General features: G+C 40.7%; 1 protein-coding gene across 1 annotated transcript in view; it reads right to left on the bottom strand.

The window, feature by feature from the left end:
• Positions 1 to 24164, bottom strand: part of LOC128643644 (protein adenylyltransferase SelO-like) — a gene marked incomplete at its 3' end in the record, with an annotated part of 120119 nt that overhangs the window by 54192 nt on the left and 41763 nt on the right. The window contains exons 3-4 of the mRNA XM_053696471.1: positions 11343 to 11415; positions 11012 to 11095 (exon numbers count right to left, since the gene is read on the bottom strand). Coding sequence (XP_053552446.1) covers positions 11012 to 11095; positions 11343 to 11370 — 112 coding nt within the window. The remainder of the gene's footprint in view (positions 1 to 11011; positions 11096 to 11342; positions 11416 to 24164) is intronic.

The following is a 24164-nucleotide window of genomic DNA, read 5'->3' as shown; positions in this document are numbered from 1 at the left end:
CCCGTGAACTCCGTGATAGAGTGAGAGAGCACCTAAAGGATGTTGAAAATTTCAATAAGGACTCTGCTGTAGCTAAACATGTTAGTGGCCTGCACCTTACCAATGTTCCTGAGTTTGGAGTGCAGACCATTGAAATTGTAATGAGACACCCGGGGGGGGGGGGGGGTGATAGACACAAATTACTCACCAAAAGGGAATTATTTTGGATTTTAAAATTAGATACGAGACATGAATTTAGAATGGGACATCTCATATTTTACTAATTAAAACAGAATTTATGCTTACCTGATAAATTACTTTCTCTTACGGTGTATCCAGTCCACGGATTCATCCTTACTTGTGGGATATTCTCATTCCCTACAGGAAGTGGCAAAGAGAGCACACAGCAGAGCTGTCCATATAGCTCCCCCTCAGGCTCCGCCCCCCCAGTCATTCGACCGACGGTTAGGAGAAAAAGGAGAAACCATAGATTGGCAAAAGTATGCAGTGAAGACCACGTCGCTGCCTTACAAATCTGTTCAACAGAAGCCTCATTCTTGAAAGCCCATGTAGAAGCCACAGCTCTGGTGGAATGAGCTGTAATTCGTTCAAGAGGCTGCTATCCAGCAGTCTCATAAGCCAATCGGATGATGCTTTTCAGCCAGAAGGAAAGAGAGGTAGCAGTCGCTTTCTGACCTCTCCTCTTACCAGAATAGACAACAAACAAGGATGATGTTTGTCTGAAATCTTTAGTTGCTTTTAAATAGAATTTTAAAGCACGAACCACATCAAGATTGTGTAATAGTCGTTCCTTCTTAGAAACTGGATTAGGACACAGAGAAGGAACAATGATTTCCTGGTTAATATTCTTATTAGAAACAACTTTCGGAAGAAAACCAGGTTTGGTACGCAAAACAACCTTATCTGCATGGAACACCAGATAGGGTGAATTACACTGCAAAGCAAACGCTTGAATGTCAGGTACTTCTGCCAGACGCTTGTGTATCAGAATAGACAGAGCAGATATCTGTCCCTTTAAGGAACTAGCAGATAAACCTTTCTCCAATCCTTCTTGGAGAAAAGACAAAATCCTGGGAATCCTAATCTTACTCCACGAGTAACCCTTGGATTCACACCAACAAAGATATTTCCACCATATCTTATGGTAAATCTTCCTGGTGACAGGCTTTCTAGCCTGCATCATAGTATCTATAACCGATTCAGAGAACCCACGCTTAGATAGAATTAAGCGTTCAATCTCCAAGCAGTCAGTTGCAGAGAAACTAGATTTGGATGCTTGAATGGACCTTGAATTAGAAGATCCTGCCTCGATAGCAGTGTCCAAGGTGGAACAGATGACATGTCCACTAGGTCTGCATACCAAGTCCTGCGTGGCCACGCAGGCGCTATCAGAATTACCAAAGCCTTCTCCTGTTTGATTCTGGCTACCAGCCGAGGGAGAAGGGGAAACGGTGGAAAGACATAAGCCAGATTGAAGGACCAAGGCGCTACTTGAGCATCTATCAGTGCCGCCTTGGGGTCCCTGGACCTGGATCCGTAAAGAGGAAGTTTGGTGTTCTGACGGGACGCCATCAGATCCAATTCTGGAATGCCCCATAGCTGGGTCAGCTGAGCAAAAACCTCCGGGTGGAGTTCCCACTCCCCCGGGTGAAAAGTCTGGCGACTTAGAAAATCCGCCTCCCAGTTGTCTACTCCTGGGATGTGAATTGCAGATAGGTGGCAGGAGTGATCCTCCGCCCATTTGATGATCTTGGTTACTTCCTTCATCGCTAGGGAGCTCTTTGTTCCTCCCTGATGATTGATGTACGCTACAGTCGTGATGTTGTCCGACTGAAATCTGATAAATTTGGCCGCCGCTAGTTGAGGCCATGCTTGGAGCGTGTTGAATATCGCTCTCAGTTCCAAAATGTTTATCGGGAGAAGAGACTCTTCCCGAGACCATAGGCCCTGAGCTTTCAGGGAGCCCCAGACCACGCCCCAGCCTAACAGACTTGCGTCGGTCGTTACAATGATCCACTCCGGTCTGCGGAAGCACATTCCCTGAGACAGGTGATCCTGAGACAACCACCAGAGAAGAGAATCTCTGGTTTTCTGGTCCAGTTGGATTTGAGGAGACAAATCTGCATAATCCCCATTCCACTGTTTGAGCATGCACAGTTGCAGTGGTCTGAGATGGATTCGGGCAAAAGGAACCACGTCCATTGCCGCAACCATTAATCCGATTACCTCCATGCACTGAGCTACAGAAGGCAGAGGAATGGAATGAAGAACTCGGCAAGTAGCTAAAAGCTTTAACTTCCTGACCTCCGTCAGAAATATTTTCATTTCTACCGAGTCTATTAGTGTTCCCAGGAAGGGAACCCTTGTGAGCGGGGACAGAGAACTTTTTTCGACGTTCACCTTCCACCCGTGAGACCTTAGAAAGGCCAGAACAATGTCCGTATGAGCCTTGGCTCTGTGAAAAGACGACGCCTGTATTAAGATGTCGTCTAGGTAAGGTGCTACTGCAATGCCCCGCGGTCTTAGTACCGCTAGGAGGGACCCTAGCACCTTTGTAAAAATTCTGGGAGCAGTGGCCAACCCGAAAGGAAGGGCCACGAACTGGTAATGCTTGTCCAGAAAGGCGAACCTTAGGAACTGATGGTGATCTTTGTGGATAGGAATATGTAGGCATCCTTTAGATCCACGGTAGTCATATATTGACCTTCCTGGATCATCGGCAAAATTGTCCGAATGGTTTCCATTTTGAATGATGGAACTCTGAGGAATTTGTTTAGAATTTTTAGATCCAGGATTGGTCTGAAAGTTCCTTCCTTTTTGGGAACCACAAACAGGTTTGAGTAAAAACCCAGTCCTCGTTCTGTAATTGGGACTGGATATATCACTCCCATCTTGAGTAGATCTTCTACACAGCGTAAGAACGCCTCTTTCTTTGTCGTGTCTGTAGACAGACGAGAAATGTGGAACCTTCCCCTTGGAGGAGAGTCCTTGAATTCTAGAAGATATCCCTGAGCAACTATCTCTAATGCCCAGGGATCGGGAACATCTCTTGCCCAAGCCTGAGCAAAGAGAGAGAGTCTGCCCCCTACCAGATCCGGTCCCGGATCGGGGGCTACCCCTTCATGCTGTCTTAGTAGCAGCTGCAGGCTTCTTGGCCTGTTTACCCTTGTTCCAGCCCTGCAAAGGTTTCCAGGTTGCCTTGGGCTGTGAAGAGTTACCCTCTTGCTTTGCGGTCGCAGAGGTTGAAGCAGGACCGCTCCTGAAGTTGCGAAAGGAACGAAAATTAGCCTTGTTTTTAGCCTTAAAAGGCCTATCTTGCGGGAGGGCATGGCCCTTTCCCCCAGTGATATCCGAAATAATCTCTTTCAACTCGGGCCTGAAAAGGGTCTTTCCCTTGAAAGGAATATTCAGTAACTTTGTCTTAGACGACACATGGGCCGACCATGATTTAAGCCAAAGCGCTCTGCGCGCCATGATGGCAAAACCAGAATTTTTCGCCGCTAACTTAGCTAATTGAAAAGCGGCATCTGTGATAAAAGAATTAGCCAGCTTTAGCGCCTTAATTCTATCCATAATTTCGTCATATGAGGTCTCCGTCTGGAGCGACTCCTCCAGCGCCTCAAACCAGAAAGCCACTGCAGTAGTTACAGGAATAATGCAGGCAATAGGCTGGAGAAGGAAACCTTGTTGCACAAATATTTTCTTTAGTAAACCTTCCAATTTTTTATCCATAGGATCTTTGAACGCACAACTGTCTTCAATTGGTATGGTTGTGTGCTTGGCTAGTGTTGAAACTGCCCCCTCTACCTTAGGGACCGCCTGGGATCAATAATGGGGAACATTTTCTTAAAGATAGGGGGGAACAAAGGGTACACCTGGTCTCTCCCACTCCCTATCCACAATATCCGCCACCCTCTTCGGGATCGGAAACGCATCAGTGTATACAGGGACTTCCAGATATTTGTCCATTTTACACAATTTCTCTGGGACCACCATGGGGTCGCAATCATCCAGCGTAGCTAATACCTCCTTAAGCAGCACGCGGAGGTGTTCCAGCTTAAATTTAAACGCTAAGGAATCTGCTTCTGCCCGCTGAGAAACCTTTCCAGTGTCAGAAATTTCTCCCTCGGACAGCACATCCCTCACCGACACTTCAGAGTGTTGTGAGGGTACCACAGATAAATCCTCCAAAGCTTCTGATTGCTCACACTCTGTTCTTAAGACCGAGCTATCACGCTTTTTAGGAAAAACTGGCAGTTTGGATAAAAATGCTGCAAGGGAATTATCCATGACTGCTGCTAATTGTTGTAATGTAATAGGGGCCAATGCGCTAGAGGTACTAGGCATCGCTTGCGCGGGCGTAACTGGTGTCGACACATGGGGAGAGGAAGGTGGGCTATCCTCATTACCTTCTGTTAAAGAATCATCTTGGGATACATTTATAAGTGAAACATCGTGATCTTTAAAATGCTTAGACACATTAGCACACTTAAAACACAAATGTAAAGGGGGTTCCACCATGGCTACTAAACACATAGAGCAACGTCTATCTGTAGGCTCAGACATGTTAAACAGACTTAGACAGCACTGAAATACAGAAAAATACAATTTTAGAAAAAACAGTACTGTGCCTTTAAATAATAAAAAGCGCACACTTTTTTACTAAATCTCAAAAAATAACCCAAACTTTATGAAAATTTCACCATATGATCCTAATGCTTTGAAATGATTGCACAGTGAATTTCAAGTCAATTAACCCCTTAATGGCCAAACCGGAGCAAAGTAAAGCTGGCAACCGGTTAGCAAACTACAGCACCATGCCACAGCAATCTGCTGTGGCCCTACCTTCCTTGGGGATTAGTTTTGATCGAAAATAAGCCTCTATGAAGTCCTCAAGTAATCTTTGGACCCTCCACGTGAAGCTGCATGAAGCTGTCTGCAATAACAACTGCGCAATTGAGGCGCGAAATTTAGGCCCCCTCCCTCTCCACTCTGGAGTTGTGGGGCCTTCACAAGCCTAAATAGGTGTCTAAATATATGCCATGTGGAATAAACCCCATAAAACGTTCCAAATGTAATAAAAACTTGTAAAAAGATCAGATTTTTGTTATAAAATAATCGATTGCCCCTTAACAGTGTCCACCAGTGTTTTGAGCCCTTTTAAATAAGCCTTCCTTCTATACTAAGTCTCAGAATATGGCTTACCTTTCCCACATGGGGATTCTTGTCAGTCTTCTAGCATTACTAAGTCTTGACTAGAATAAAATGACTGAAACATACCTTATAGCAGTTAAGCCTGCAAACTGTTCCCCCCAACTGAAGTTTTCTGGTACTCCCCAGTCCTGTGTGGGAACAGCAATGGATTTTAGTTACAACATGCTAAAATCATTTTCCTCTCAGCAGAAATCTTCATCACTTTCTGCCACAGAGTAAATAGTACAAACCGGCACTATTTTAAAAATAACAAACTCTTGATTGAAGAAATAAAAACTACAAATCTAACACCACATTCACTTTACCCTCCTGTGGAGATGCTACTTGTTAGAGCGGCAAAGAGAATGACTGGGGGGGCGGAGCCTGAGGGGAAGCTATATGGACAGCTCTGCTGTGTGCTCTCTTTGCCACTTCCTGTAGGGAATGAGAATATCCCACAAGTAAGGATGAATCCGTGGACTGGATACACCTTGTAAGAGAAATTATGTTTATTACACCAAAATGTTCCCTTATCACTATCTCATCAGGGTAAATAACACCTCTTTTTTTCCACATCAATTATTCTATCTTTCTAAACTTAACACATTGGCCAAATATTAAATATATAGAAAATATCTTCCATCATGCTTAACTTAATGTTCAGTCATTAATTGATGTTTCATGTTTGGGTATTAATTAATTTATTAATATCAGTGGCCATAAATGACCTTTTGCATATATATATTCTTATAGATCCTGTAAGCATCCTTTCAAGGAAAACTGTATTCTTGTTTTTTATACATCATTGTTGTTGCTTTTAACCTTATTGCTCCCATGTGGGGTCCGGTTTCTGGTCCCTGATTGGTTGAGTCCGTCCTTAAATAAGTTGTGGTCCTTTCCTCTTGTATCCTATGATTAAGCGCCACTAGGGGCGTGAAACGTGTCACCATAGCCTCTTGAACGCTGCATGTCAATGCCATTTTTAACTTTGTTCTAATAAATATTATTTTTATTTTTTAACTCCGATTGCTCGGGATATCTTTTTTATTGCCTTTTGGTGGATTGGTTCTCACTGCTCACCTGATGCACCCACCACACTGTTTCCTGGGGCTGGTAGTTTTTTAAGAAAGAATTAGTATTGTCGGGTGCCCCGCTTTCAGTTGCGGCTATTTTCTATGACGTCACACATTGGGAAAAGATCACATCAGATCGTAGCGGATACGGGAAAGACACCCATGTGATGCATGGACATTATTGACTTCAGAAATCCCGGACCATGAGTTTTGCACTATGTTTCAACAACAAAATGGATTCTAATTTAAAGTAATTGTGTCTTATTAAACAGTTATCTATCTATCTATCTATCAACAATCACATATTTGTAAATGGGAATGAACTTTTATAGTTCTGTTCCTGTTGATTGGTGACCAAGATATTTTGCATGGGTTTATACAGTAAAAATAAGTCAAACAATTTGTGTTTTTATAAATCATGAATTACAGTATATAGAAAAATAGAACCTTACAGTAATAGAAAGTCAACCAAGATAAACCTCATTCAGTACAGGGAAGCTTGGAACTTTTGCTGACATTTTTTTTTTTCTTTTTTTAATTTTTTTATTGAGGAATAAAAAGAAGCAATTACAGAGTAGATAGAATTTTGCCATACTAACATAGAAATAAAATAAAATACAGGGAAAAGTGCACATATATATGTGGGTACAATGCTCACCACCCCCAAGAAAAAATAAGATATGTATATATTGTTATACCTTCGTAAGAGTTAAAAAAAAAAAAAAAAAGGCAAATCTATTAGAATCCTCACTTTTCATAATTATATATACCTCCTAATGTATGAATAGGCCACTTTTGGACCTTCTTGTGGAGTAATGGTCTTTGATGGAGGAAAGGTACTTTGGTCTGTAGCCACTTTTGGGCTTAGAATATATAAACAATAATAAGATCAGTTTAGTGTCATTTGTAATGTGCAGAGACAACATTGGAACAGTATATCAAACATAAACCTGAACTAGAATCCCCTAATACCGATTATATATATATAATAACAAAAGAATGTCTGTCCAATTCCCCTAGCTCTGAGTAAGACTTTATTCTAGTAAATGTGTGACAGTACTAGAGACTAATAGCGCAGTGGGATATGTAGAACTAAAAATGGGCAGGGAGTTAGAGTTAAACAGGATAGCATAGTCTTATCTAAGATCTATTTAGGTGAGTATACCACAAGCCATTAACAAAGCAAAGACGCTATATTTGGAGCCCTATCCAGGGATAACAGCTATCATATGCAATATAGTATTCACATGTTAATAGGTTATTAGAGCCGTCTATCTCAAACTGAAATGGATAATGACAGCATTAAATCAGCACTTATTAAAGGAGGGTCAGGCACATAATGGTAGTTAGAGTAATACAAACAAACAGCGTTTGGCAACATAAGACTCAATGAATAATATTAGAATATTAGGTACATAGCATAGGAGTCCACAGAAACTTATATAGTCCAGCAATAAAGTACAGTGCTCTGTAAGGTTATCCAATGCCGGAGCGACCCAGCTGTCACACCAAACATAGTAAGAGAATTGCGCTCCAAAATGATTGTGAACTATGGAGATTATTTATGGGGAGCACTGATTTATACATATCTCCTAAGAGTGACAGACATTCCTAGTACATAGAACGCATGCCATAACCTGGGGCTTTCTAATGTGATCGCTCAAGCAGCGGCTGCAAACCCCAGACCTAATGAACGCACCATGCCTCCAGGATCAAACGGCTGTCGCAAGTTGCCATCAGGCTTGTTGGAAGCTAAAGTTCTGTAGCTTAGGTCCATACTGATCAAAGTGAGCTTGCAGAATGCCAGAAGGGACTTCCCCGCCAACTCAAATACCTCTCCCGCTATGCTCACCGCTCGGTGCACGGGCTTCATCCCGGTTTGGCCCATCTCACATATAGTTGCCATTAAGTCCCTGTGTTGCCATAAGTCCGGAGTCAGCACACAGTTGTCTCCGAATTTCAGTGTGCGGTGGGTCACTCCTGGGCTGGGAAACAAGGCATCCGCATCAGCCCCGATCTCGCACCTCCATTTAGCTGCGGTCAGCAGCCCCACCGGCACAGATATCTTTGCTGCTCTCACGCCTGGCAAATCTTCTGTAAAGTTGTAGACAGCGGGGAAGTTGTGTTCCGGACCATTCAAGTGCCGGTCCCGATCTGACTCAGCTGGAGTCTGCACCTTAGGCAAGGGAGTTGGTGGACCTTGAGCAAAGACCTGGGCACTCATATCTTTGTCGGGTTTCACAGGTATGCCTCTTGGGATTATTCGTCGGGTACCTATTTGCTTCGTGAATGCACTTAGGCTACCCCATTCAGCCGACCATGCTTGTAATATCTGCTCGTGATGATTGATCAGCAGGGCGGACACAGCCTCAAGTAGTGACTTAGCTCCCGACGCCATCTTTAGTGGATGCGTGTGTAGTAGAGAAGTTCCTCAATCCTCCTTCTTAGCTGCCACTTAAACCATGAATGGTGATATACAAACATAGATTATACGAATTGGAAATTGAGTTGTCTCTGCCTTCTTTTGTTTCGTCCTTTTCTTCTTTTCCCAGTGTCTATGCACTGCTTACCCGGCCTGCAGTATTACCGGGGGGTGTTGAGAGCCTCTCTATATAGAGTTTGCCCTAGGCCTCAACGCTCCAGATCGGTTTGCTAAGGTGGAAATATCAATAAAAAACATATCTTTCAAATCAGCTTGATCTACAGAGTCTGTATATTAGGATGGTATAAGTTTACGATCATTCAATTCACTGATAACAGGCAGTTTATCAGCGATCCACACAGAGCTGCCAATATTGCAACCATTCATGGTGCTGCCCAGAGACACGCTCCCTTTTGCTGACATTTTAAACCTCGTCATCCCATGATTTACAGTATGAGAATTGATAAAATCCAATTTTAGAAGATGAGGTATATTCATTTCCCACACTGTTTTTCTTGCTTTTAGATGAAAATCTTACCACATCATAGAACAAGGTTTTCTCAATTAAATATTAAAGAATAAAAATAAATGTGTATATATATATATATATATATATATATATTTATATTGAGTAGGTAAGCTCAGTATACCCATCATACCTATATGCAATTTGCATTCATATTGTTTATCACTTATCATTAACACCACTCTATTCAATTGCAAAACACACACATGGTTTCCTGTGATCAACAGCCATTAGTCATTACGGGTGCCATTGTGGGAAAATGGAGATCGAATCTCGTGGCAGTTATCAACCTCGACTATATTTGACTAGAAACGATAGTGATCACTTTGATAAAAAAATTGGAAATCAACCCCATAGTGTTCAATATATGTGAGTTGATTCAAACAATGCTGGCATCTTTCTGTACAATTTATTTATTTAATTAAATAACAGAGAACAGCTGTACAGCGCTTTCAAAAGCAAACAGATTGCCTATCTACCACTGAGACAGTTTTTATCTGGTGGGCATGTGATATAGCATAGGTGAGGTTTTCTAAAACAGATATATTAGAAATACTACAACTATGCCTTTTTGTTTACTTTCTATCCTATATTATGAAAGGCCAAGTGTTTGTCTGAAGCCGTCATGCGCAGAAGAGACAAACACTTGGCCTTAGAAAGCGCACAGCTGATCGCACGCGCACCCACCCGACCTCGCACGCGCACCTCTGCAAATGAAACAGCAGCGCGAGAGAAACACTTGGCCTTAGAAAGCGCACAGCTGATCGCACGCGAACCCACCCGACCTTGCACGCGCACCTCTGCAAATGAAACAGCAGCGCGAGGATCAGGCAATTGAAAACACAGCTGCGCAAGGATCAGGCAATTGGAAATGAAACAGCAGCGCGAGGATCAGGCAATTGAAAACACAGCTACGCAAGGATCAGGCAATTGGAAACACAGCTGCGCAAGGATCAGGCAATTGGAAACACAGCAGTGCAAGGATCAGGCAATTGGAAACACAGCAGCGCAAGGATCAGGCAACTGGAAACACAGCAGCGCAAGGGAGAGAGAGAGAGAGAGAGAGAGAGCAAAAGAAGGGGGAGAGAGAGAAGGGGAGAGTGCAAAAGAAGGGGGAGAGAGAGAAGGGGGAGAGAGAGAGAAAAAGAGAAGGGGGAGAGAGAGAGAAAAAGAGAAGGGGGAGAGTGCAAAATAAGGGGGAGAGAGAAGGGGGAGAGAGAAGGGGAAGAGAGAGAGAAAAAGAGAAGGGGGAGAGAGAGAAGGGGGAGAGAGAGGGGGAGAAGGGGGAGAGAGAAGGGGGATAGAGAAGGAGGAGAGAGAGAGAAAAAGAGAAGGGGGAGAGTGCAAAATAAGGGGGAGAGAGAGAGAAAAAGAGAAGGGGGAGAGAGAGAGAAGAAGAGAAGGGGGAGAGTGCAAAATAAGGGGGAGAGAGCGCAAAAGAGAGGGGGGGAGAGAGAGGGAGCAAGGGTTGGAACCGCGGTACATAAAAAATTGGCCCGTGTACACAGGCTTTAGGACTAGATATTAATAAACATTTTAGTTTAAATATACTGAATAACATTGATTCAAACCTAAAGTAAGAATTACAGAATACATTTGTCTTGAAATCATTTTAACATTAGGTAAGTGAAGTCATAAGCTTCTGAAAAATCCCTTTTAAAAAAAAAAAAAAAATATTCCTTTTCAAGCATATGGATAAATAAAAACTCAATGAAAACTATTGTTGTACTATCTAGTTAAATATATTTACAGCATTATTAGGTTATCATCAAAACAGAATATTTTAGGAATACTCACCAGGGTTATAGCTTTCCATGAAACCAAATGGACCATAGTCTATAGTGATAGACAACAAACTGAAATTGTCCGTATTGCAAACACCTAAGGATAAAATAATGAGCATTAATGAAAATGTGTGGATAAATAGCAGCAAAACATGTCTAGCATAATATGTTCCTTTTGACTAGACCACTGGATATAAAAAAAAAATCTAAAAATCCTATAAGCTGGTAAAATATACACTGTATGGTTCATCAACTAACTAGATAGATAGATAGATAGATAGATAGATAGATAGATAGATATTCCAATTTGACTATATATTTACAGGTAAAGAAGACACACTTACCATGTGCAAATCCTACTGACATCCACATAGCTATGAGGTATGCAGTCTCGGATACCACGTTGGAGAAAAATGCCTGCAATTGTAATTGTTCAAAAATCATGAGTAAATAAATATGTTAGCTGATCTAGTGTTAAAGAAACAGTCAACACCATCATTTTTGTTGTTTAAAAAGATAGATAATAATAATAACTAGTATTTATATAGCGCCTTTCTCCCAGTGGGACTCAAAGTGCTATTTCAGCGCTCGCTCTCGGAATTAACCAAATTGGCAGCTGAATAATAATAGTTGTTATTATTACCCAATTTAATGGTACTCATTTATCGACCTGGGAAGGATGAAGGGATGAGTCGGCCCTGCCGGGATTTGAACCAGTGACCTGTTTACCAACTGAGCTACCTCAGTTTATTATCCATTCCCTAATAATACACTTTTTATCTTTGTGATTACCTTGTATCGAAGCCTCTGCAAACTGCCCCCTTATTTCAGTTCTTTTGACAGACTTGCATTTTAGCCAATCAGTGCTCACTCCTAGGTAACTTAACGTGCATGAGCTCAATGTTATCTATATGAAACACATGAACTTACACACTCTAGTGGTGAAAAACTGTCAAAATGCATTCAGATTAGAGGAGGCCTTCAAGGTCTAATAAATTAGCATATGAACCTCTTAGGTTTAGCTTTCAACTAAGAATATCAAGAGAAGAAAGCAAAAATGGTGATAAAAGTAAATTGGAAAGTTGTTTAAAATAACATGCCCTATTTGAATCATGAAAGTTTTTTTGGACTTCACTGTCCCTTTAAAGAAATGTTAAACAGTATGGGTTTTAATTAAAAAATGTAATTCTGTGTATTTAGACTATGCAACATACTTCTATTAATTATTTGGTCCCCTTATTTCCATTTTTTTGTAATTTAACTCTGAAAAGTGTTGGATTTCTAAAACAAGTCACCGCCTTGAAGGTTCTCCTTTTGTATCTTTCCTGCTTAGGACAATTGAAACCAGACAATAAAGCAAGGTTTATGGAACATAGCATTTTCTAAAAGTGTTTCCACACAGCATTGTTTGCACAGAGATAAATAGAAAACTATTTGGTGTCTATTACTTGTAGGGATGGGCAAATGTTTTGCAACATTCGAAAAAAATGAAACAAATTTTAACAGTTTTGACCATTAATTTCGAATTTCAAATGTTTGTACAGCATTCTAACATTTGTTTAATGTAATTGCAATTCTAATGCTATCTTTAAATGTAATATTCCTTTCAATTTTTTTCTAATTAGAATATTTCATTGTATATATTGTATCTATTATGTATCAATTTACTAAATTCCCTACCACATAAACTATTAAACTTCTGAATAGTATTTGTTAAATCAAATGCAACTTCAAAATTTGGAATGTGGATATTCAATCTAATTAGGAACATTCGAAAATAAAAGTAACAATCGAAAACCATAAATAACATTCAATTACCGAATTTTAAATGGATTTGATTGTCCAAAATGAATATATACAGGACTATTCGTTCTACCAAGTGAATTGCACTTTCACCACATTAAGATCAGGGAGGTGGGAGGGTGAGGAGGGACCCTTACACTACAGAAATACATAAATAAATCTTTAAAAAGTAGGAGGTGTTAGGTGTGAGGGTAATCTCTACACTACAGCAAAAATGAACCTTACAAGCTAACTAATTAACACCTTCACTGCCAGGTACTTCAAATGTGGGGCACAACTGCAATTAGGATTCTTTTTAATTGCCATGCATGTATCTGCTGTTTCTGAACAAATGGGATCCCAAGAGAAGCTTTTACAACCATTTGTCTTATTATTACAGTAGCTGTGTGTAAATTAATTTAGTGAGAATCCCAAAGTTTGGTACTTTGGGCAAGTTTTTCTATGGAATTTCCAGTAGCTAAGAGGTTAATATAAACATCCAGACTAAAATATGTTTAATCCATTATATGGACCGTCTTCTAAAATGTGAAATTTTATTGTCCTGCTAATTACTTTATTTATATCCAGCAATGTGTAATACAAAAGAAAAAAAGAACAATCAAATTCGTCATTTTACGCCTCGCAGGGCTCCTTATCATGCTTCATATAAAAGAATACAAAATAAAGCTAACCGCTTATTGCCTTGTTGATATTTCATAGTCATATTCAAACTGATTTACACACAATGCTGGGTTTTAAACATAATTCTTAAAAACCTTTTACATTCATGTTTGCCCTATCACACACACCAAAAAAAAAAAAGAGAGAAAAAAGAAAAAAGAGAGAGAAAAAAAAAAAAAGGGAAAAAAAGGGGGCTATTCCCTCTTCCTCTCTCCCCCCAGTCCCCGAAACTACACCATCCTCTCTCTTACTTCACCCCAATGATAAGGTATCTTCTCTTCACATATCAAAGTCTGGAAGGCTAATGAATTTCTTAGCGGGGCTATATATTGTTTTTGTATCTCGATTGGCCATTCTACAATTATTTTAAGCCATTTATTGAAATATTTTCGGAGGTTATGCTCCAAAGCTAGTTTTTTGTCGTATATTTCTGCTGTCATTTGTATCTTTATCAGCTTTGTAAATTCCACCATCTTTGGCGCTTTTTTACGTTTCCATTTTCTTAAAATTAAATTTCGAGCTGCCATAATGGAAGTATTAATTAGTTGTTTATCTCCTGGCCTTATCTGTTCTTGGTATAGTAAAAAAAACCACCTCTGGATTAAATTCCATCCGTATTTGAATGTATCTATTGAGCCAATAGTTAATTTTCCCCCAGAATTGTCTGATCTTGGGACATGACCAAAAACAATGTAAAAGGTCCGCCCTTTCCACATTACATTTATAGCAGCCCAGACTAAGGCCCTCGCCTGCCCACTTGTTGATTCTGTCTGGAGTAAAATAGTAGTTATTCAGAATTTTCCAATGAGCTTCCCTCCAGCTAACTATTGAAGTGGACTCTACAACTACTCCTATACTCTTCTTAAAATCCTCCTCTTGTATGTTTGGAAAGTATTTTTTGAGTTTATCTCTTATCCCCATCAAGTAATTGTCCCCCAGTTTTATAAATAACGCCTCATACCAATAGGATACTGCTCTAATACCCCCCTTGTAAAGTTTGAGGCCTGCCTCTACTTCTCGTAGCCTCCATTCCGGATTTGTCTCAGCTATTAATGTTGTAATAAAGCTTCTAGCTTGTAGAAACGCAAAAAAGTTTTTTGAAGGGAGCTGAAACTTACCCGAAATCTGACTAAATAATTGTATATTGTTTGTACCTTCTATTAACAGCTGCGAAAAATATGTAACTCCCTTATTTTGCCATTCCCTAAATACTGCATTGTGCATGCCTGGTGAAAATGCTGGTGTTCCAATTATAGGTAAATATTGTGATATTCTATACTCTATCCCCAATACTTTACAATACTTTTGCCACGCCAATATTATATTTGAAAATGTCAACAGCTGTTTGATATTACCAGGCAATTTCCCATATGTATGGTGTAGGACGGCTTTCAAATTAAAGGGGGCTATTAACTCCGACTCTATATCATAATATGTAATATACTGCGCTTCCGTTAACCAGTCTATTGCATATTTCACCATGGTGGTCCAATTGTAGTATCTTAAATTTGGTAGAGACATACCACCATATTTTTTGGGTATAGTTAACCTATCTGCCGATATTCTAGATCTCCCCTTTCCCCAAAAAAACTTTGTGCATGCCTTGTTATATCTAAGTAAATCCTGCTTAGGGATAAACAGCGGTAAATTTTGTAATAAGTACATTAAACGAGGAAAAAAAATAGATTTGATTAACATAACTTTAGCTGAAAGGGAAAGGAAAAACATAATTTATGCTTACCTGATAAATTCCTTTCTTCTGTAGTGTGATCAGTCCACGGGTCATCATTACTTCTGGGATATTACTCCTCCCCAACAGGAAGTGCAAGAGGATTCACCCAGCAGAGCTGCATATAGCTCCTCCCCTCTACGTCACTCCCAGTCATTCGACCAAGGACCAACGAGAAAGGAAAAGCCAAGGGTGAAGTGGTGACTGGAGTATAAATTAAAAAATATTTACCTGCCTTAAAAACAGGGCGGGCCGTGGACTGATCACACTACAGAAGAAAGGAATTTATCAGGTAAGCATAAATTATGTTTTCTTCTGTTAAGTGTGATCAGTCCATGGGTCATCATTACTTCTGGGATACCAATACCAAAGCAAAAGTACACGGATGACGGGAGGGATAGGCAGGCTCTTTATACAGAAGGAACCACTGCCTGAAGAACCTTTCTCCCAAAAATAGCCTCCGATGAAGCAAAAGTGTCAAATTTGTAAAATTTGGAAAAAGTATGAAGCGAAGACCAAGTTGCAGCCTTGCAAATCTGCTCAACAGAGGCCTCATTCTTGAAGGCCCAAGTGGAAGCCACAGCTCTAGTAGAATGAGCTGTAATTCTTTCAGGAGGCTGCTGTCCAGCAGTCTCATAAGCTAAACGAATTATGCTACGAAGCCAAAAAGAAAGAGAGGTAGCAGAAGCTTTTTGACCTCTCCTCTGCCCAGAGTAAACGACAAACAGAGAAGACGTTTGTCGAAATTCCTTAGTTGCCTGTAAGTCAAATTTTAGAGCACGGACTACATCCAGGTTGTGCAGTAGACGTTCCTTCTTCGAAGAAGGATTTGGGCACAAAGAAGGAACAACAATCTCTTGATTGATATTCCTGTTAGTAACTACCTTAGGTAAGAACCCAGGTTTAGAACGCAGAACTACCTTATCCGAATGAAAAATCAAATAAGGAGAATCGCAATGTAAGGCTGATAATTCAGAGACTCTTCGAGCCGAGGAAATAGCCATTAAAAATAGAACTTTCCAAGATAACAACTTTATATCAATGGAATGAAGGGGTTCAAACGGAACGCCCTGTAAAACATTAAGAACCAGGTTTAAACTCCATGGTGGAGCAACAGTTTTAAACACAGGCTTAATCCTGGCCAAAGCCTGACAAAAAGCCTGGACGTCAGGAACTTCTGACAGACGTTTGTGTAACAGAATGGACAGAGCTGAGATCTGTCCCTTTAATGAACTAGCAGATAAACCCTTTTCTAAACCTTCTTGTAGAAAAGACAATCTCCTAGGAATCCTAACCTTACTCCAAGAGTAACCTTTGGATTCACACCAATATAGGTATTTACGCCATATCTTATGGTAAATCTTTCTGGTAACAGGTTTCCTAGCCTGTATTAAGGTATCAATAACTGACTCAGAAAACCCACGTCTTGATAAAATCAAGCGTTCAATTTCCAAGCAGTCAGCTTCAGAGAAGTTAGATTTTGATGTTTGAAGGGACCCTGTATCAGAAGGTCCTGTCTCAGAGGTAGAGACCAAGGTGGACAGGATGACATGTCCACCAGGTCTGCATACCAAGTCCTGCGTGGCCACGCAGGTGCTATTAGAATCACTGATGCTCTCTCTTGTTTGATTCTGGCAATCAATCGAGGAAGCATCGGGAAGGGTGGAAACACGTAAGCCATCCTGAAGTCCCAAGGTGCTGTCAGGGCATCTATCAGGACTGCTCCTGGATCCCTGGATCTGGACCCGTAACGAGGAAGCTTGGCGTTCTGTCGAGACGCCATGAGATCTATCTCTGGTTTGCCCCAACGTCGAAGTATTTGGGCAAAGACCTCCGGATGGAGTTCCCACTCCCCCGGATGAAAAGTCTGACGACTTAAGAAATCCGCCTCCCAGTTCTCCACTCCCGGGATGTGGATTGCTGACAGGTGGCAAGAGTGAGACTCTGCCCAGCGAATTATCTTTGATACTTCCATCATAGCTAGGGAGCTTCTTGTCCCTCCCTGATGGTTGATGTAAGCTACAGTCGTGATGTTGTCCGACTGAAACCTGATGAACCCCCGAGTTGTCAACTGGGGCCAAGCCAGGAGGGCATTGAGAACTGCTCTCAATTCCAGAATGTTTATTGGCAGGAGACTCTCCTCCTGACTCCATTGTCCCTGAGCCTTCAGAGAATTCCAGACGGCACCCCAACCTAGAAGGCTGGCGTCTGTTGTTACAATTGTCCAGTCTGGTCTGCTGAATGGCATCCCCCTGGACAGATGTGGCCGAGAAAGCCACCATAGAAGAGAATTTCTGGTCTCTTGATCCAGATTCAGAGAAGGGGATAAGTCTGAGTAATCCCCATTCCACTGACTTAGCATGCACAGTTGCAGTGGTCTGAGGTGTAAGCGTGCAAAGGGTACTATGTCCATTGCCGCTACCATTAAGCCGATTACCTCCATGCATTGAGCCACTGACGGGTGTTGAATGGAATGAAGGGTGCGGCAAGCACTTTGAAGTCTTGTTAGCCTGTCCTCTGTCAGGTAAATCTTCATTTCTACAGAATCTATAAGAGTCCCCAGGAAGGGAACTCTTGTGAGTGGAACGAGTGAACTTTTCTTTTCGTTCACCTTCCATCCATGTGACCTTAGAAATGCCAGTACTAACTCTGTATGAGACTTGGCAGTTTGAAAGCTTGAAGCTTGTATCAGAATGTCGTCTAGGTATGGAGCTACCGAGATTCCCCGCGGTCTTAGTACCGCCAGAAGAGCACCCAGAACCTTTGTGAAGATTCTTGGAGCTGTAGCCAATCCGAATGGAAGAGCCACAAACTGGTAATGCCTGTCTAGGAAGGCAAACCTTAGGTACCGGTAATGATCTTTGTGAATCGGTATGTGAAGGTAAGCATCTTTTAAATCTACAGTGGTCATGTACTGACCCTCTTGGATCATAGGTAAAATTGTCCGAATAGTCTCCATCTTGAACGATGGAACTCTTAGGAATTTGTTTAGGATCTTTAAGTCCAGGATTGGTCTGAAAGTTCCCTCTTTTTTGGGAACCACAAACAGATTTGAGTAAAACCCCTGTCCCTGTTCCGATCGTGGAACTGGATGGATTACTCCCATTAACAAGAGCTCTTGTACGCAGCGTAGAAACGCCTCTTTCTTTGTCTGGATTGTTGACAACCTTGACAGATGAAATCTCTCTCTTGGAGGAGAGTATTTGAAGTCCAGAAGGTATCCCTGAGATATTATCTCTAGCGCCCAGGGATCCTGGACATCTCTTGCCCAAGCCTGGGCGAAGAGAGAAAGTCTGCCCCCCACTAGATCCGATCCCGGATCGGGGGCCCTCAATTCATGCTGTTTTAGGGGCAGCAGCAGGTTTCCTGGTCTGCTTGCCCTTGTTCCAGGACTGGTTAGGTTTCCAGCCTTGTCTGTAGCGAGCAACAGCTCCTTCCTGTTTTGGTGCAGAGGAAGTTGATGCTGCTCCTGCTTTGAAATTACGAAAGGAACGAAAATTAGACTGTCTAGCCTTAGCTTTGGCTTTGTCCTGAGGCAGGGCATGGCCTTTACCTCCTGTAATGTCAGCGATAATCTCTTTCAACCCGGGCCCGAATAAGGTCTGCCCTTTGAAAGGTATATTAAGCAATTTAGACTTAGAAGTAACATCAGCTGACCAGGATTTTAGCCACAGCGCCCTGCGTGCCTGAATGGCGAATCCTGAATTCTTCGCCGTAAGTTTAGTAAGATGTACTACGGCCTCCGAAATGAATGAATTAGCTAGTTTAAGGACTCTAAGCCTGTCCGTAATGTCGTCCAGAGTAGCTGAACTAATGTTCTCTTCCAGAGACTCAATCCAGAATGCCGCTGCAGCCGTGATCGGCGCAATGCATGCAAGGGGTTGCAATATAAAACCTTGTTGAACAAACATTTTCTTAAGGTAACCCTCTAATTTTTTGTCCATTGGATCTGAAAAAGCACAGCTATCCTCCACCGGGATAGTGGTACGCTTAGCTAAAGTAGAAACTGCTCCCTCCACCTTAGGGACCGTTTGCCATAAGTCCCGTGTGGTGGCGTCTATTGGAAACATTTTTCTAAATATCGGAGGGGGTGAGAACGGCACGCCGGGTCTATCCCACTCCTTAGTAACAATTTCAGTAAGTCTCTTAGGTATAGGAAAAACCTCAGTACTCGCCGGTACCGCAAAATATTTATCTAACCTACACATTTTCTCTGGTATTGCAACTGTGTTACAATCATTCAGAGCCGCTAACACCTCCCCTAGTAATACACGGAGGTTTTCCAGTTTAAATTTAAAATTTGAAATATCTGAATCCAGTCTGTTTGGATCAGAACCGTCACCCACAGAATGAAGTTCTCCGTCCTCATGTTCTGCCACCTGTGACGCAGTGTCTGACATGGCCCTAATATTATCAGCGCACTCTGTTCTCACCCCAGAGTGATCACGCTTACCTCTTAGTTCTGGTAATTTAGCCAAAACTTCAGTCATAACAGTAGCCATATCCTGTAATGTGATTTGTAATGGCCGCCCAGATGTACTCGGCGCTACAATATCACGCACCTCCAGAGCGGGAGATGCAGGTACTGACACGTGAGGCGAGTTAGTCGGCATAACTCTCCCCTCGTTGTTTGGTGAAATTTGTTCAATTTGTACAGATTGACTTTTATTTAAAGTAGCATCAATACAGTTAGTACATAAATTTCTATTGGGCTCCACTTTGGCATTGCAACAAATGACACAGGTATCTTCCTCTGAATCAGACATGTTTAACACACTAGCAAATAAACTTGCAACTTGGAATACAATTCAATTAGAATAATATTAAAAACGTACTGTGCCTTTAAGAAGCACAGAAGATCTATGACAGTTGAAAATTAATAAATTGAAACAGTTATAGCCTCAATCCTTATAAACAACACAACTTTAGCAAAGGTTTAATCCCATTAGCAAAGATAACAAATTCTGAAAGCAGGAAACAAATTACAGAATAAACGTTTTTTGTCTCAGTCAACTATAATTCTCACAGCTCTGCTGAGAGAAATTACCTCCCTCAAAATAAGTTTTGAAGACCCCTGAGCTCTGTAGAGATGAACCGGATCATGCAGGAAATACAATGAGCTGCTGACTGAAATATCTGATGCGTAGCAAAAGCGCCAAAAAACGGCCCCTCCCCCTCACACACAGCAGTGAGAGAGAACAGAAACTGTCAGAAAAAAGATTAAGCAACTGCCAAGTGGAAAAATAGTGCCCAAAACATTTATTCACTCAGTACCTCAGCAAATGAAAACGATTTTACATTCCAGCAAAAACGTTAAACATAATTTCTAGTTATTAAACAGCTTTATGTACTTCTTACAGTGTAATTTTAGTGAAGTACCATTCCCCAGAATACTGAAGTGTAAAGTATACATACATGACATTATATCGGTATGGCAGGATTTTCTCATCAATTCCATTGTCAGAAAATAATAAGCTGCTACATACCTCTATGCAGATTCATCTGCCCGCTGTCCCCTGATCTGAAGTTTACCTCTCCTCAGATGGCCGAGAAACAGCAATATGATCTTAACTACTCCGGCTAAAATCATAGCAAAAACTCTGGTAGATTCTTCTTCAAACTCTGCCAGAGAGGTAATAACACACTCCGGTGCTATTTTAAAATAACAAACTTTTGATTGAAGATATAAAACTAAGTATAATCACCATAGTCCTCTCACACATCCTATCTAGTCGTTGGGTGCAAGAGAATGACTGGGAGTGACGTAGAGGGGAGGAGCTATATGCAGCTCTGCTGGGTGAATCCTCTTGCACTTCCTGTTGGGGAGGAGTAATATCCCAGAAGTAATGATGACCCGTGGACTGATCACACTTAACAGAAGAAAACAATTTCCATCTCTGTACTTCCGTTTCCAAATTTAAGAAAAGCTGCGTATAGTTCAAGGTATACCACTTATGAGGGTTATTTCCTAGTTTAATTCCCAGATATTCTATAGTAATCACTTCTCTAAATGGATGTTTAATATAACTTGTTTTATTTTTCTTTAGCCACAAAATCTCAGATTTCTGCGTGTTGATCTTATACCCCGTAAATTTGCTAAAACAGTTTATTATCTCCAGACTTTTTGGGATATTTGTCTTTGAATCACTTAAGAATAAAATAATGTCGTCTGCAAAGAGTGATACGACTATTTTTTGTTTACCAAGATTAATACCCCTTATCTCTTTTCTCAAATAAATTGCAAGTGGCTCTAATAATATATTAAAAAGTATTGGGGATAGCGGGCATCCTTGTCTGGTACCCCTTTGGAGTGTTATATATGGCGTAAGCGCTCCATTTACATAGATTTGTGATCTAGGCATTTTATATATTAATTCAATTATATTGGCCATATTACCAAAGAACCCAAACTGAGTTAGAGAAGTCATCATGTGTTCCCAAATTATCGAATCAAACGCCTTCTCTGCGTCTATAGTTACTAATGCCAAATCTGATTTACATTTGCTTTCTGTTCTATTTAATTTGTTGTAGTAATGATCAATTGTTAATAACACTCTACGGATGTTTCTGGCGGCATTTCGCCCTGGCATAAATCCCGTCTGGTCTGGGTGGATTATGTCCCCAACTACTTTCTTGAGCCTATCTGCAATAATGGCCATTAGAATCTTATAATCGTTATAAAGTAGAGATATGGGTCTGTATGAGCCCATATCTTCTTTTGGTTTACCTTTCTTATGAATCAAGGTCACTATCGAATCCGTAAAGTATGGTGATTGCTTTTGGTTATGCACAAAATATAAATTAAAAATTTCACCCAAAATTCCCGCCAAGTCTGGTTTCAATATCTTATAGAATTCAGCAGATATTCCATCAGGACCTGGTGCTTTTCCTGATTTCATTGCTTCAATAGCTATATTTACTTCCTCTATACTTATTTCTGTATTTAATTGAGTTGCTTTTTCTCTATCCAGCTTAGGTAAAGTGATTTCTTTCCAGAACTTCACTTTTGCCTGCAAGTCTACTTCCCCTTGTGAGTAAAGTTTTTGATAATATTTATAGAAGGCGTCCCGAATTTCCGTCGCTTTAGTATAAGTATTGTTTTTATATTTTATCAGAGTACATACGTTTTTATTTTTCCTAACCTTCCTCATTTTAGCCAAATGCTTTGCTGATATTCCTTGGAGGCCTTGCCAGTAGTTCCTGTTTTTAATATCTTCTAATGCCCATTTATTGTTCAAAAACAGCTCTCTCTCTGCTTTGGCCCTTACATATTTATCCCAGGATGCATTATTGGGGTTTAAAATATACTTTCTATATAGGTTTTTAAGCTGGTTCGCTAGTTGTACCTCCCTAGCCATCTGTTTCTTTCTGATCATATACTGTTTAATTTCCCCCCTCAATACAGCTTTACCCGCTTCCCAGAAAATGTCTGGTTTGTGTCTGTATCCTTGATTCAAATCAGCATATTCCTGCCACCTTTGTGTCAGCCAATTACGAAAGCCTAAATTATTAACCATATACCCAGGGAATCTGAAAGTATTTACATTTGACCGCTCCGGTACATGGAATATCAATTTTAGGGATATAATTGCATGGTCCGATAGAGTAAAGTCTAAAATTTCCGTTTCTATATCAATTTTCAAAAATTTTTCTTCTACTAGAAACATATCAATCCTAGAGAAATTTTTATGTGCTTTAGACTCACAAGAATATTCCCTCGTATCTGGATGTTGGGCTCTCCATATATCCTTGACTCTTAACATTTTACAAAATTCTCTGAAGAAACTAGCCTCTCTTTTATATTTACTAGAGCTTTTCTTTTGTCTCCATCTGTCTACTTCCGGGTATAGGGTCATATTGAAATCGCCCGCCAGGATTAAATTCTGGTCTAAATAAGGAATTAATTTATCTTTAAGTTTATTCCAGAATTCCTTATCAAAACTGTTTGGGTCATAAATATTACAAAATGTCCACCTCTTAGAATCTATTTCTATTTGAACTATTAAAAATCTGCCTTCAGGGTCTCCTTCTGACTTTATTATATTATAAGTTAACCTGTTATTTATCATTATGGCGACGCTACATTTCCTTGTTATACAGGGTGTCGCTATTATCTCAGCTACCCACTTGGGCTTAAGTTTAGGTATTTCATTTTCTCTTAAATGGAGTTCTTGCAAAAGAATTATATCAGGATTACATTTTTTAATAGTCTTTAAAATACCTTTGCGTTTCATTGGGGAGGTTACACCTCCAATATTCCACGAAATACACTTCAGATTTTCTCCCATATCACCTATATTTTAATTTCTAGCCGGCTGTATTTCCGGTGGCCATGGGTGGAGAGAGAAAGAGAGAGAAAGGAGGAGTAAAAAAAAAAAAAAAAAAGGGGAAACCCCACCCAACTTAATCTAAAATAAAACCCTAACCATACTGGTCTTATTATTCTATTAGCCATCAGAATATTAATGACTGTCTCATTTAAACCTGTTGTATATAGCCCAGAGGAGCTAAATATTTATCTCATTTTTGGTACAAAATAGCTTTGCTTCTTCTGGGGAGTTTAACACTACCTGCCCTTCCTTTCCTTCAGCAATTATTTTCGCAGGATATCTTAAGTTCGCTTTCATCCCTGCCTTAATCAGCCCTGAACAATAAGGGGACATTTCTTTTCTCTTGGTAGATGTATCTACCGAAAAATCCTGGAACACTAATATCTGCTTACCCTCTATAATCAGTGGGTGACATTTTCTATATTGTCTCATGATTGCTACTTTGTCTTGAAAATTAAGGTAGCGAATCATAATCATTCTAGGTCTATTTTTAGTATCCACACCCGCCCTGTTGGGGCCGGTACGGTGTGCTCTCTCTACTGCTATTTGTCCCCCTTGAGATGTCATGCCTAAGATGTGTGGCAGTGTCACAGAGGCAAATTGCAAAAGATCACTATACTCAGGTGTTTCAGGTAGGCCTACCA

This window comes from Bombina bombina, unplaced genomic scaffold, assembly GCF_027579735.1.
Source record: "Bombina bombina isolate aBomBom1 unplaced genomic scaffold, aBomBom1.pri scaffold_938, whole genome shotgun sequence".
NCBI lineage: Eukaryota > Metazoa > Chordata > Amphibia > Anura > Bombinatoridae > Bombina > Bombina bombina.
This window is presented reverse-complemented; position numbering and strand designations above follow the sequence as displayed.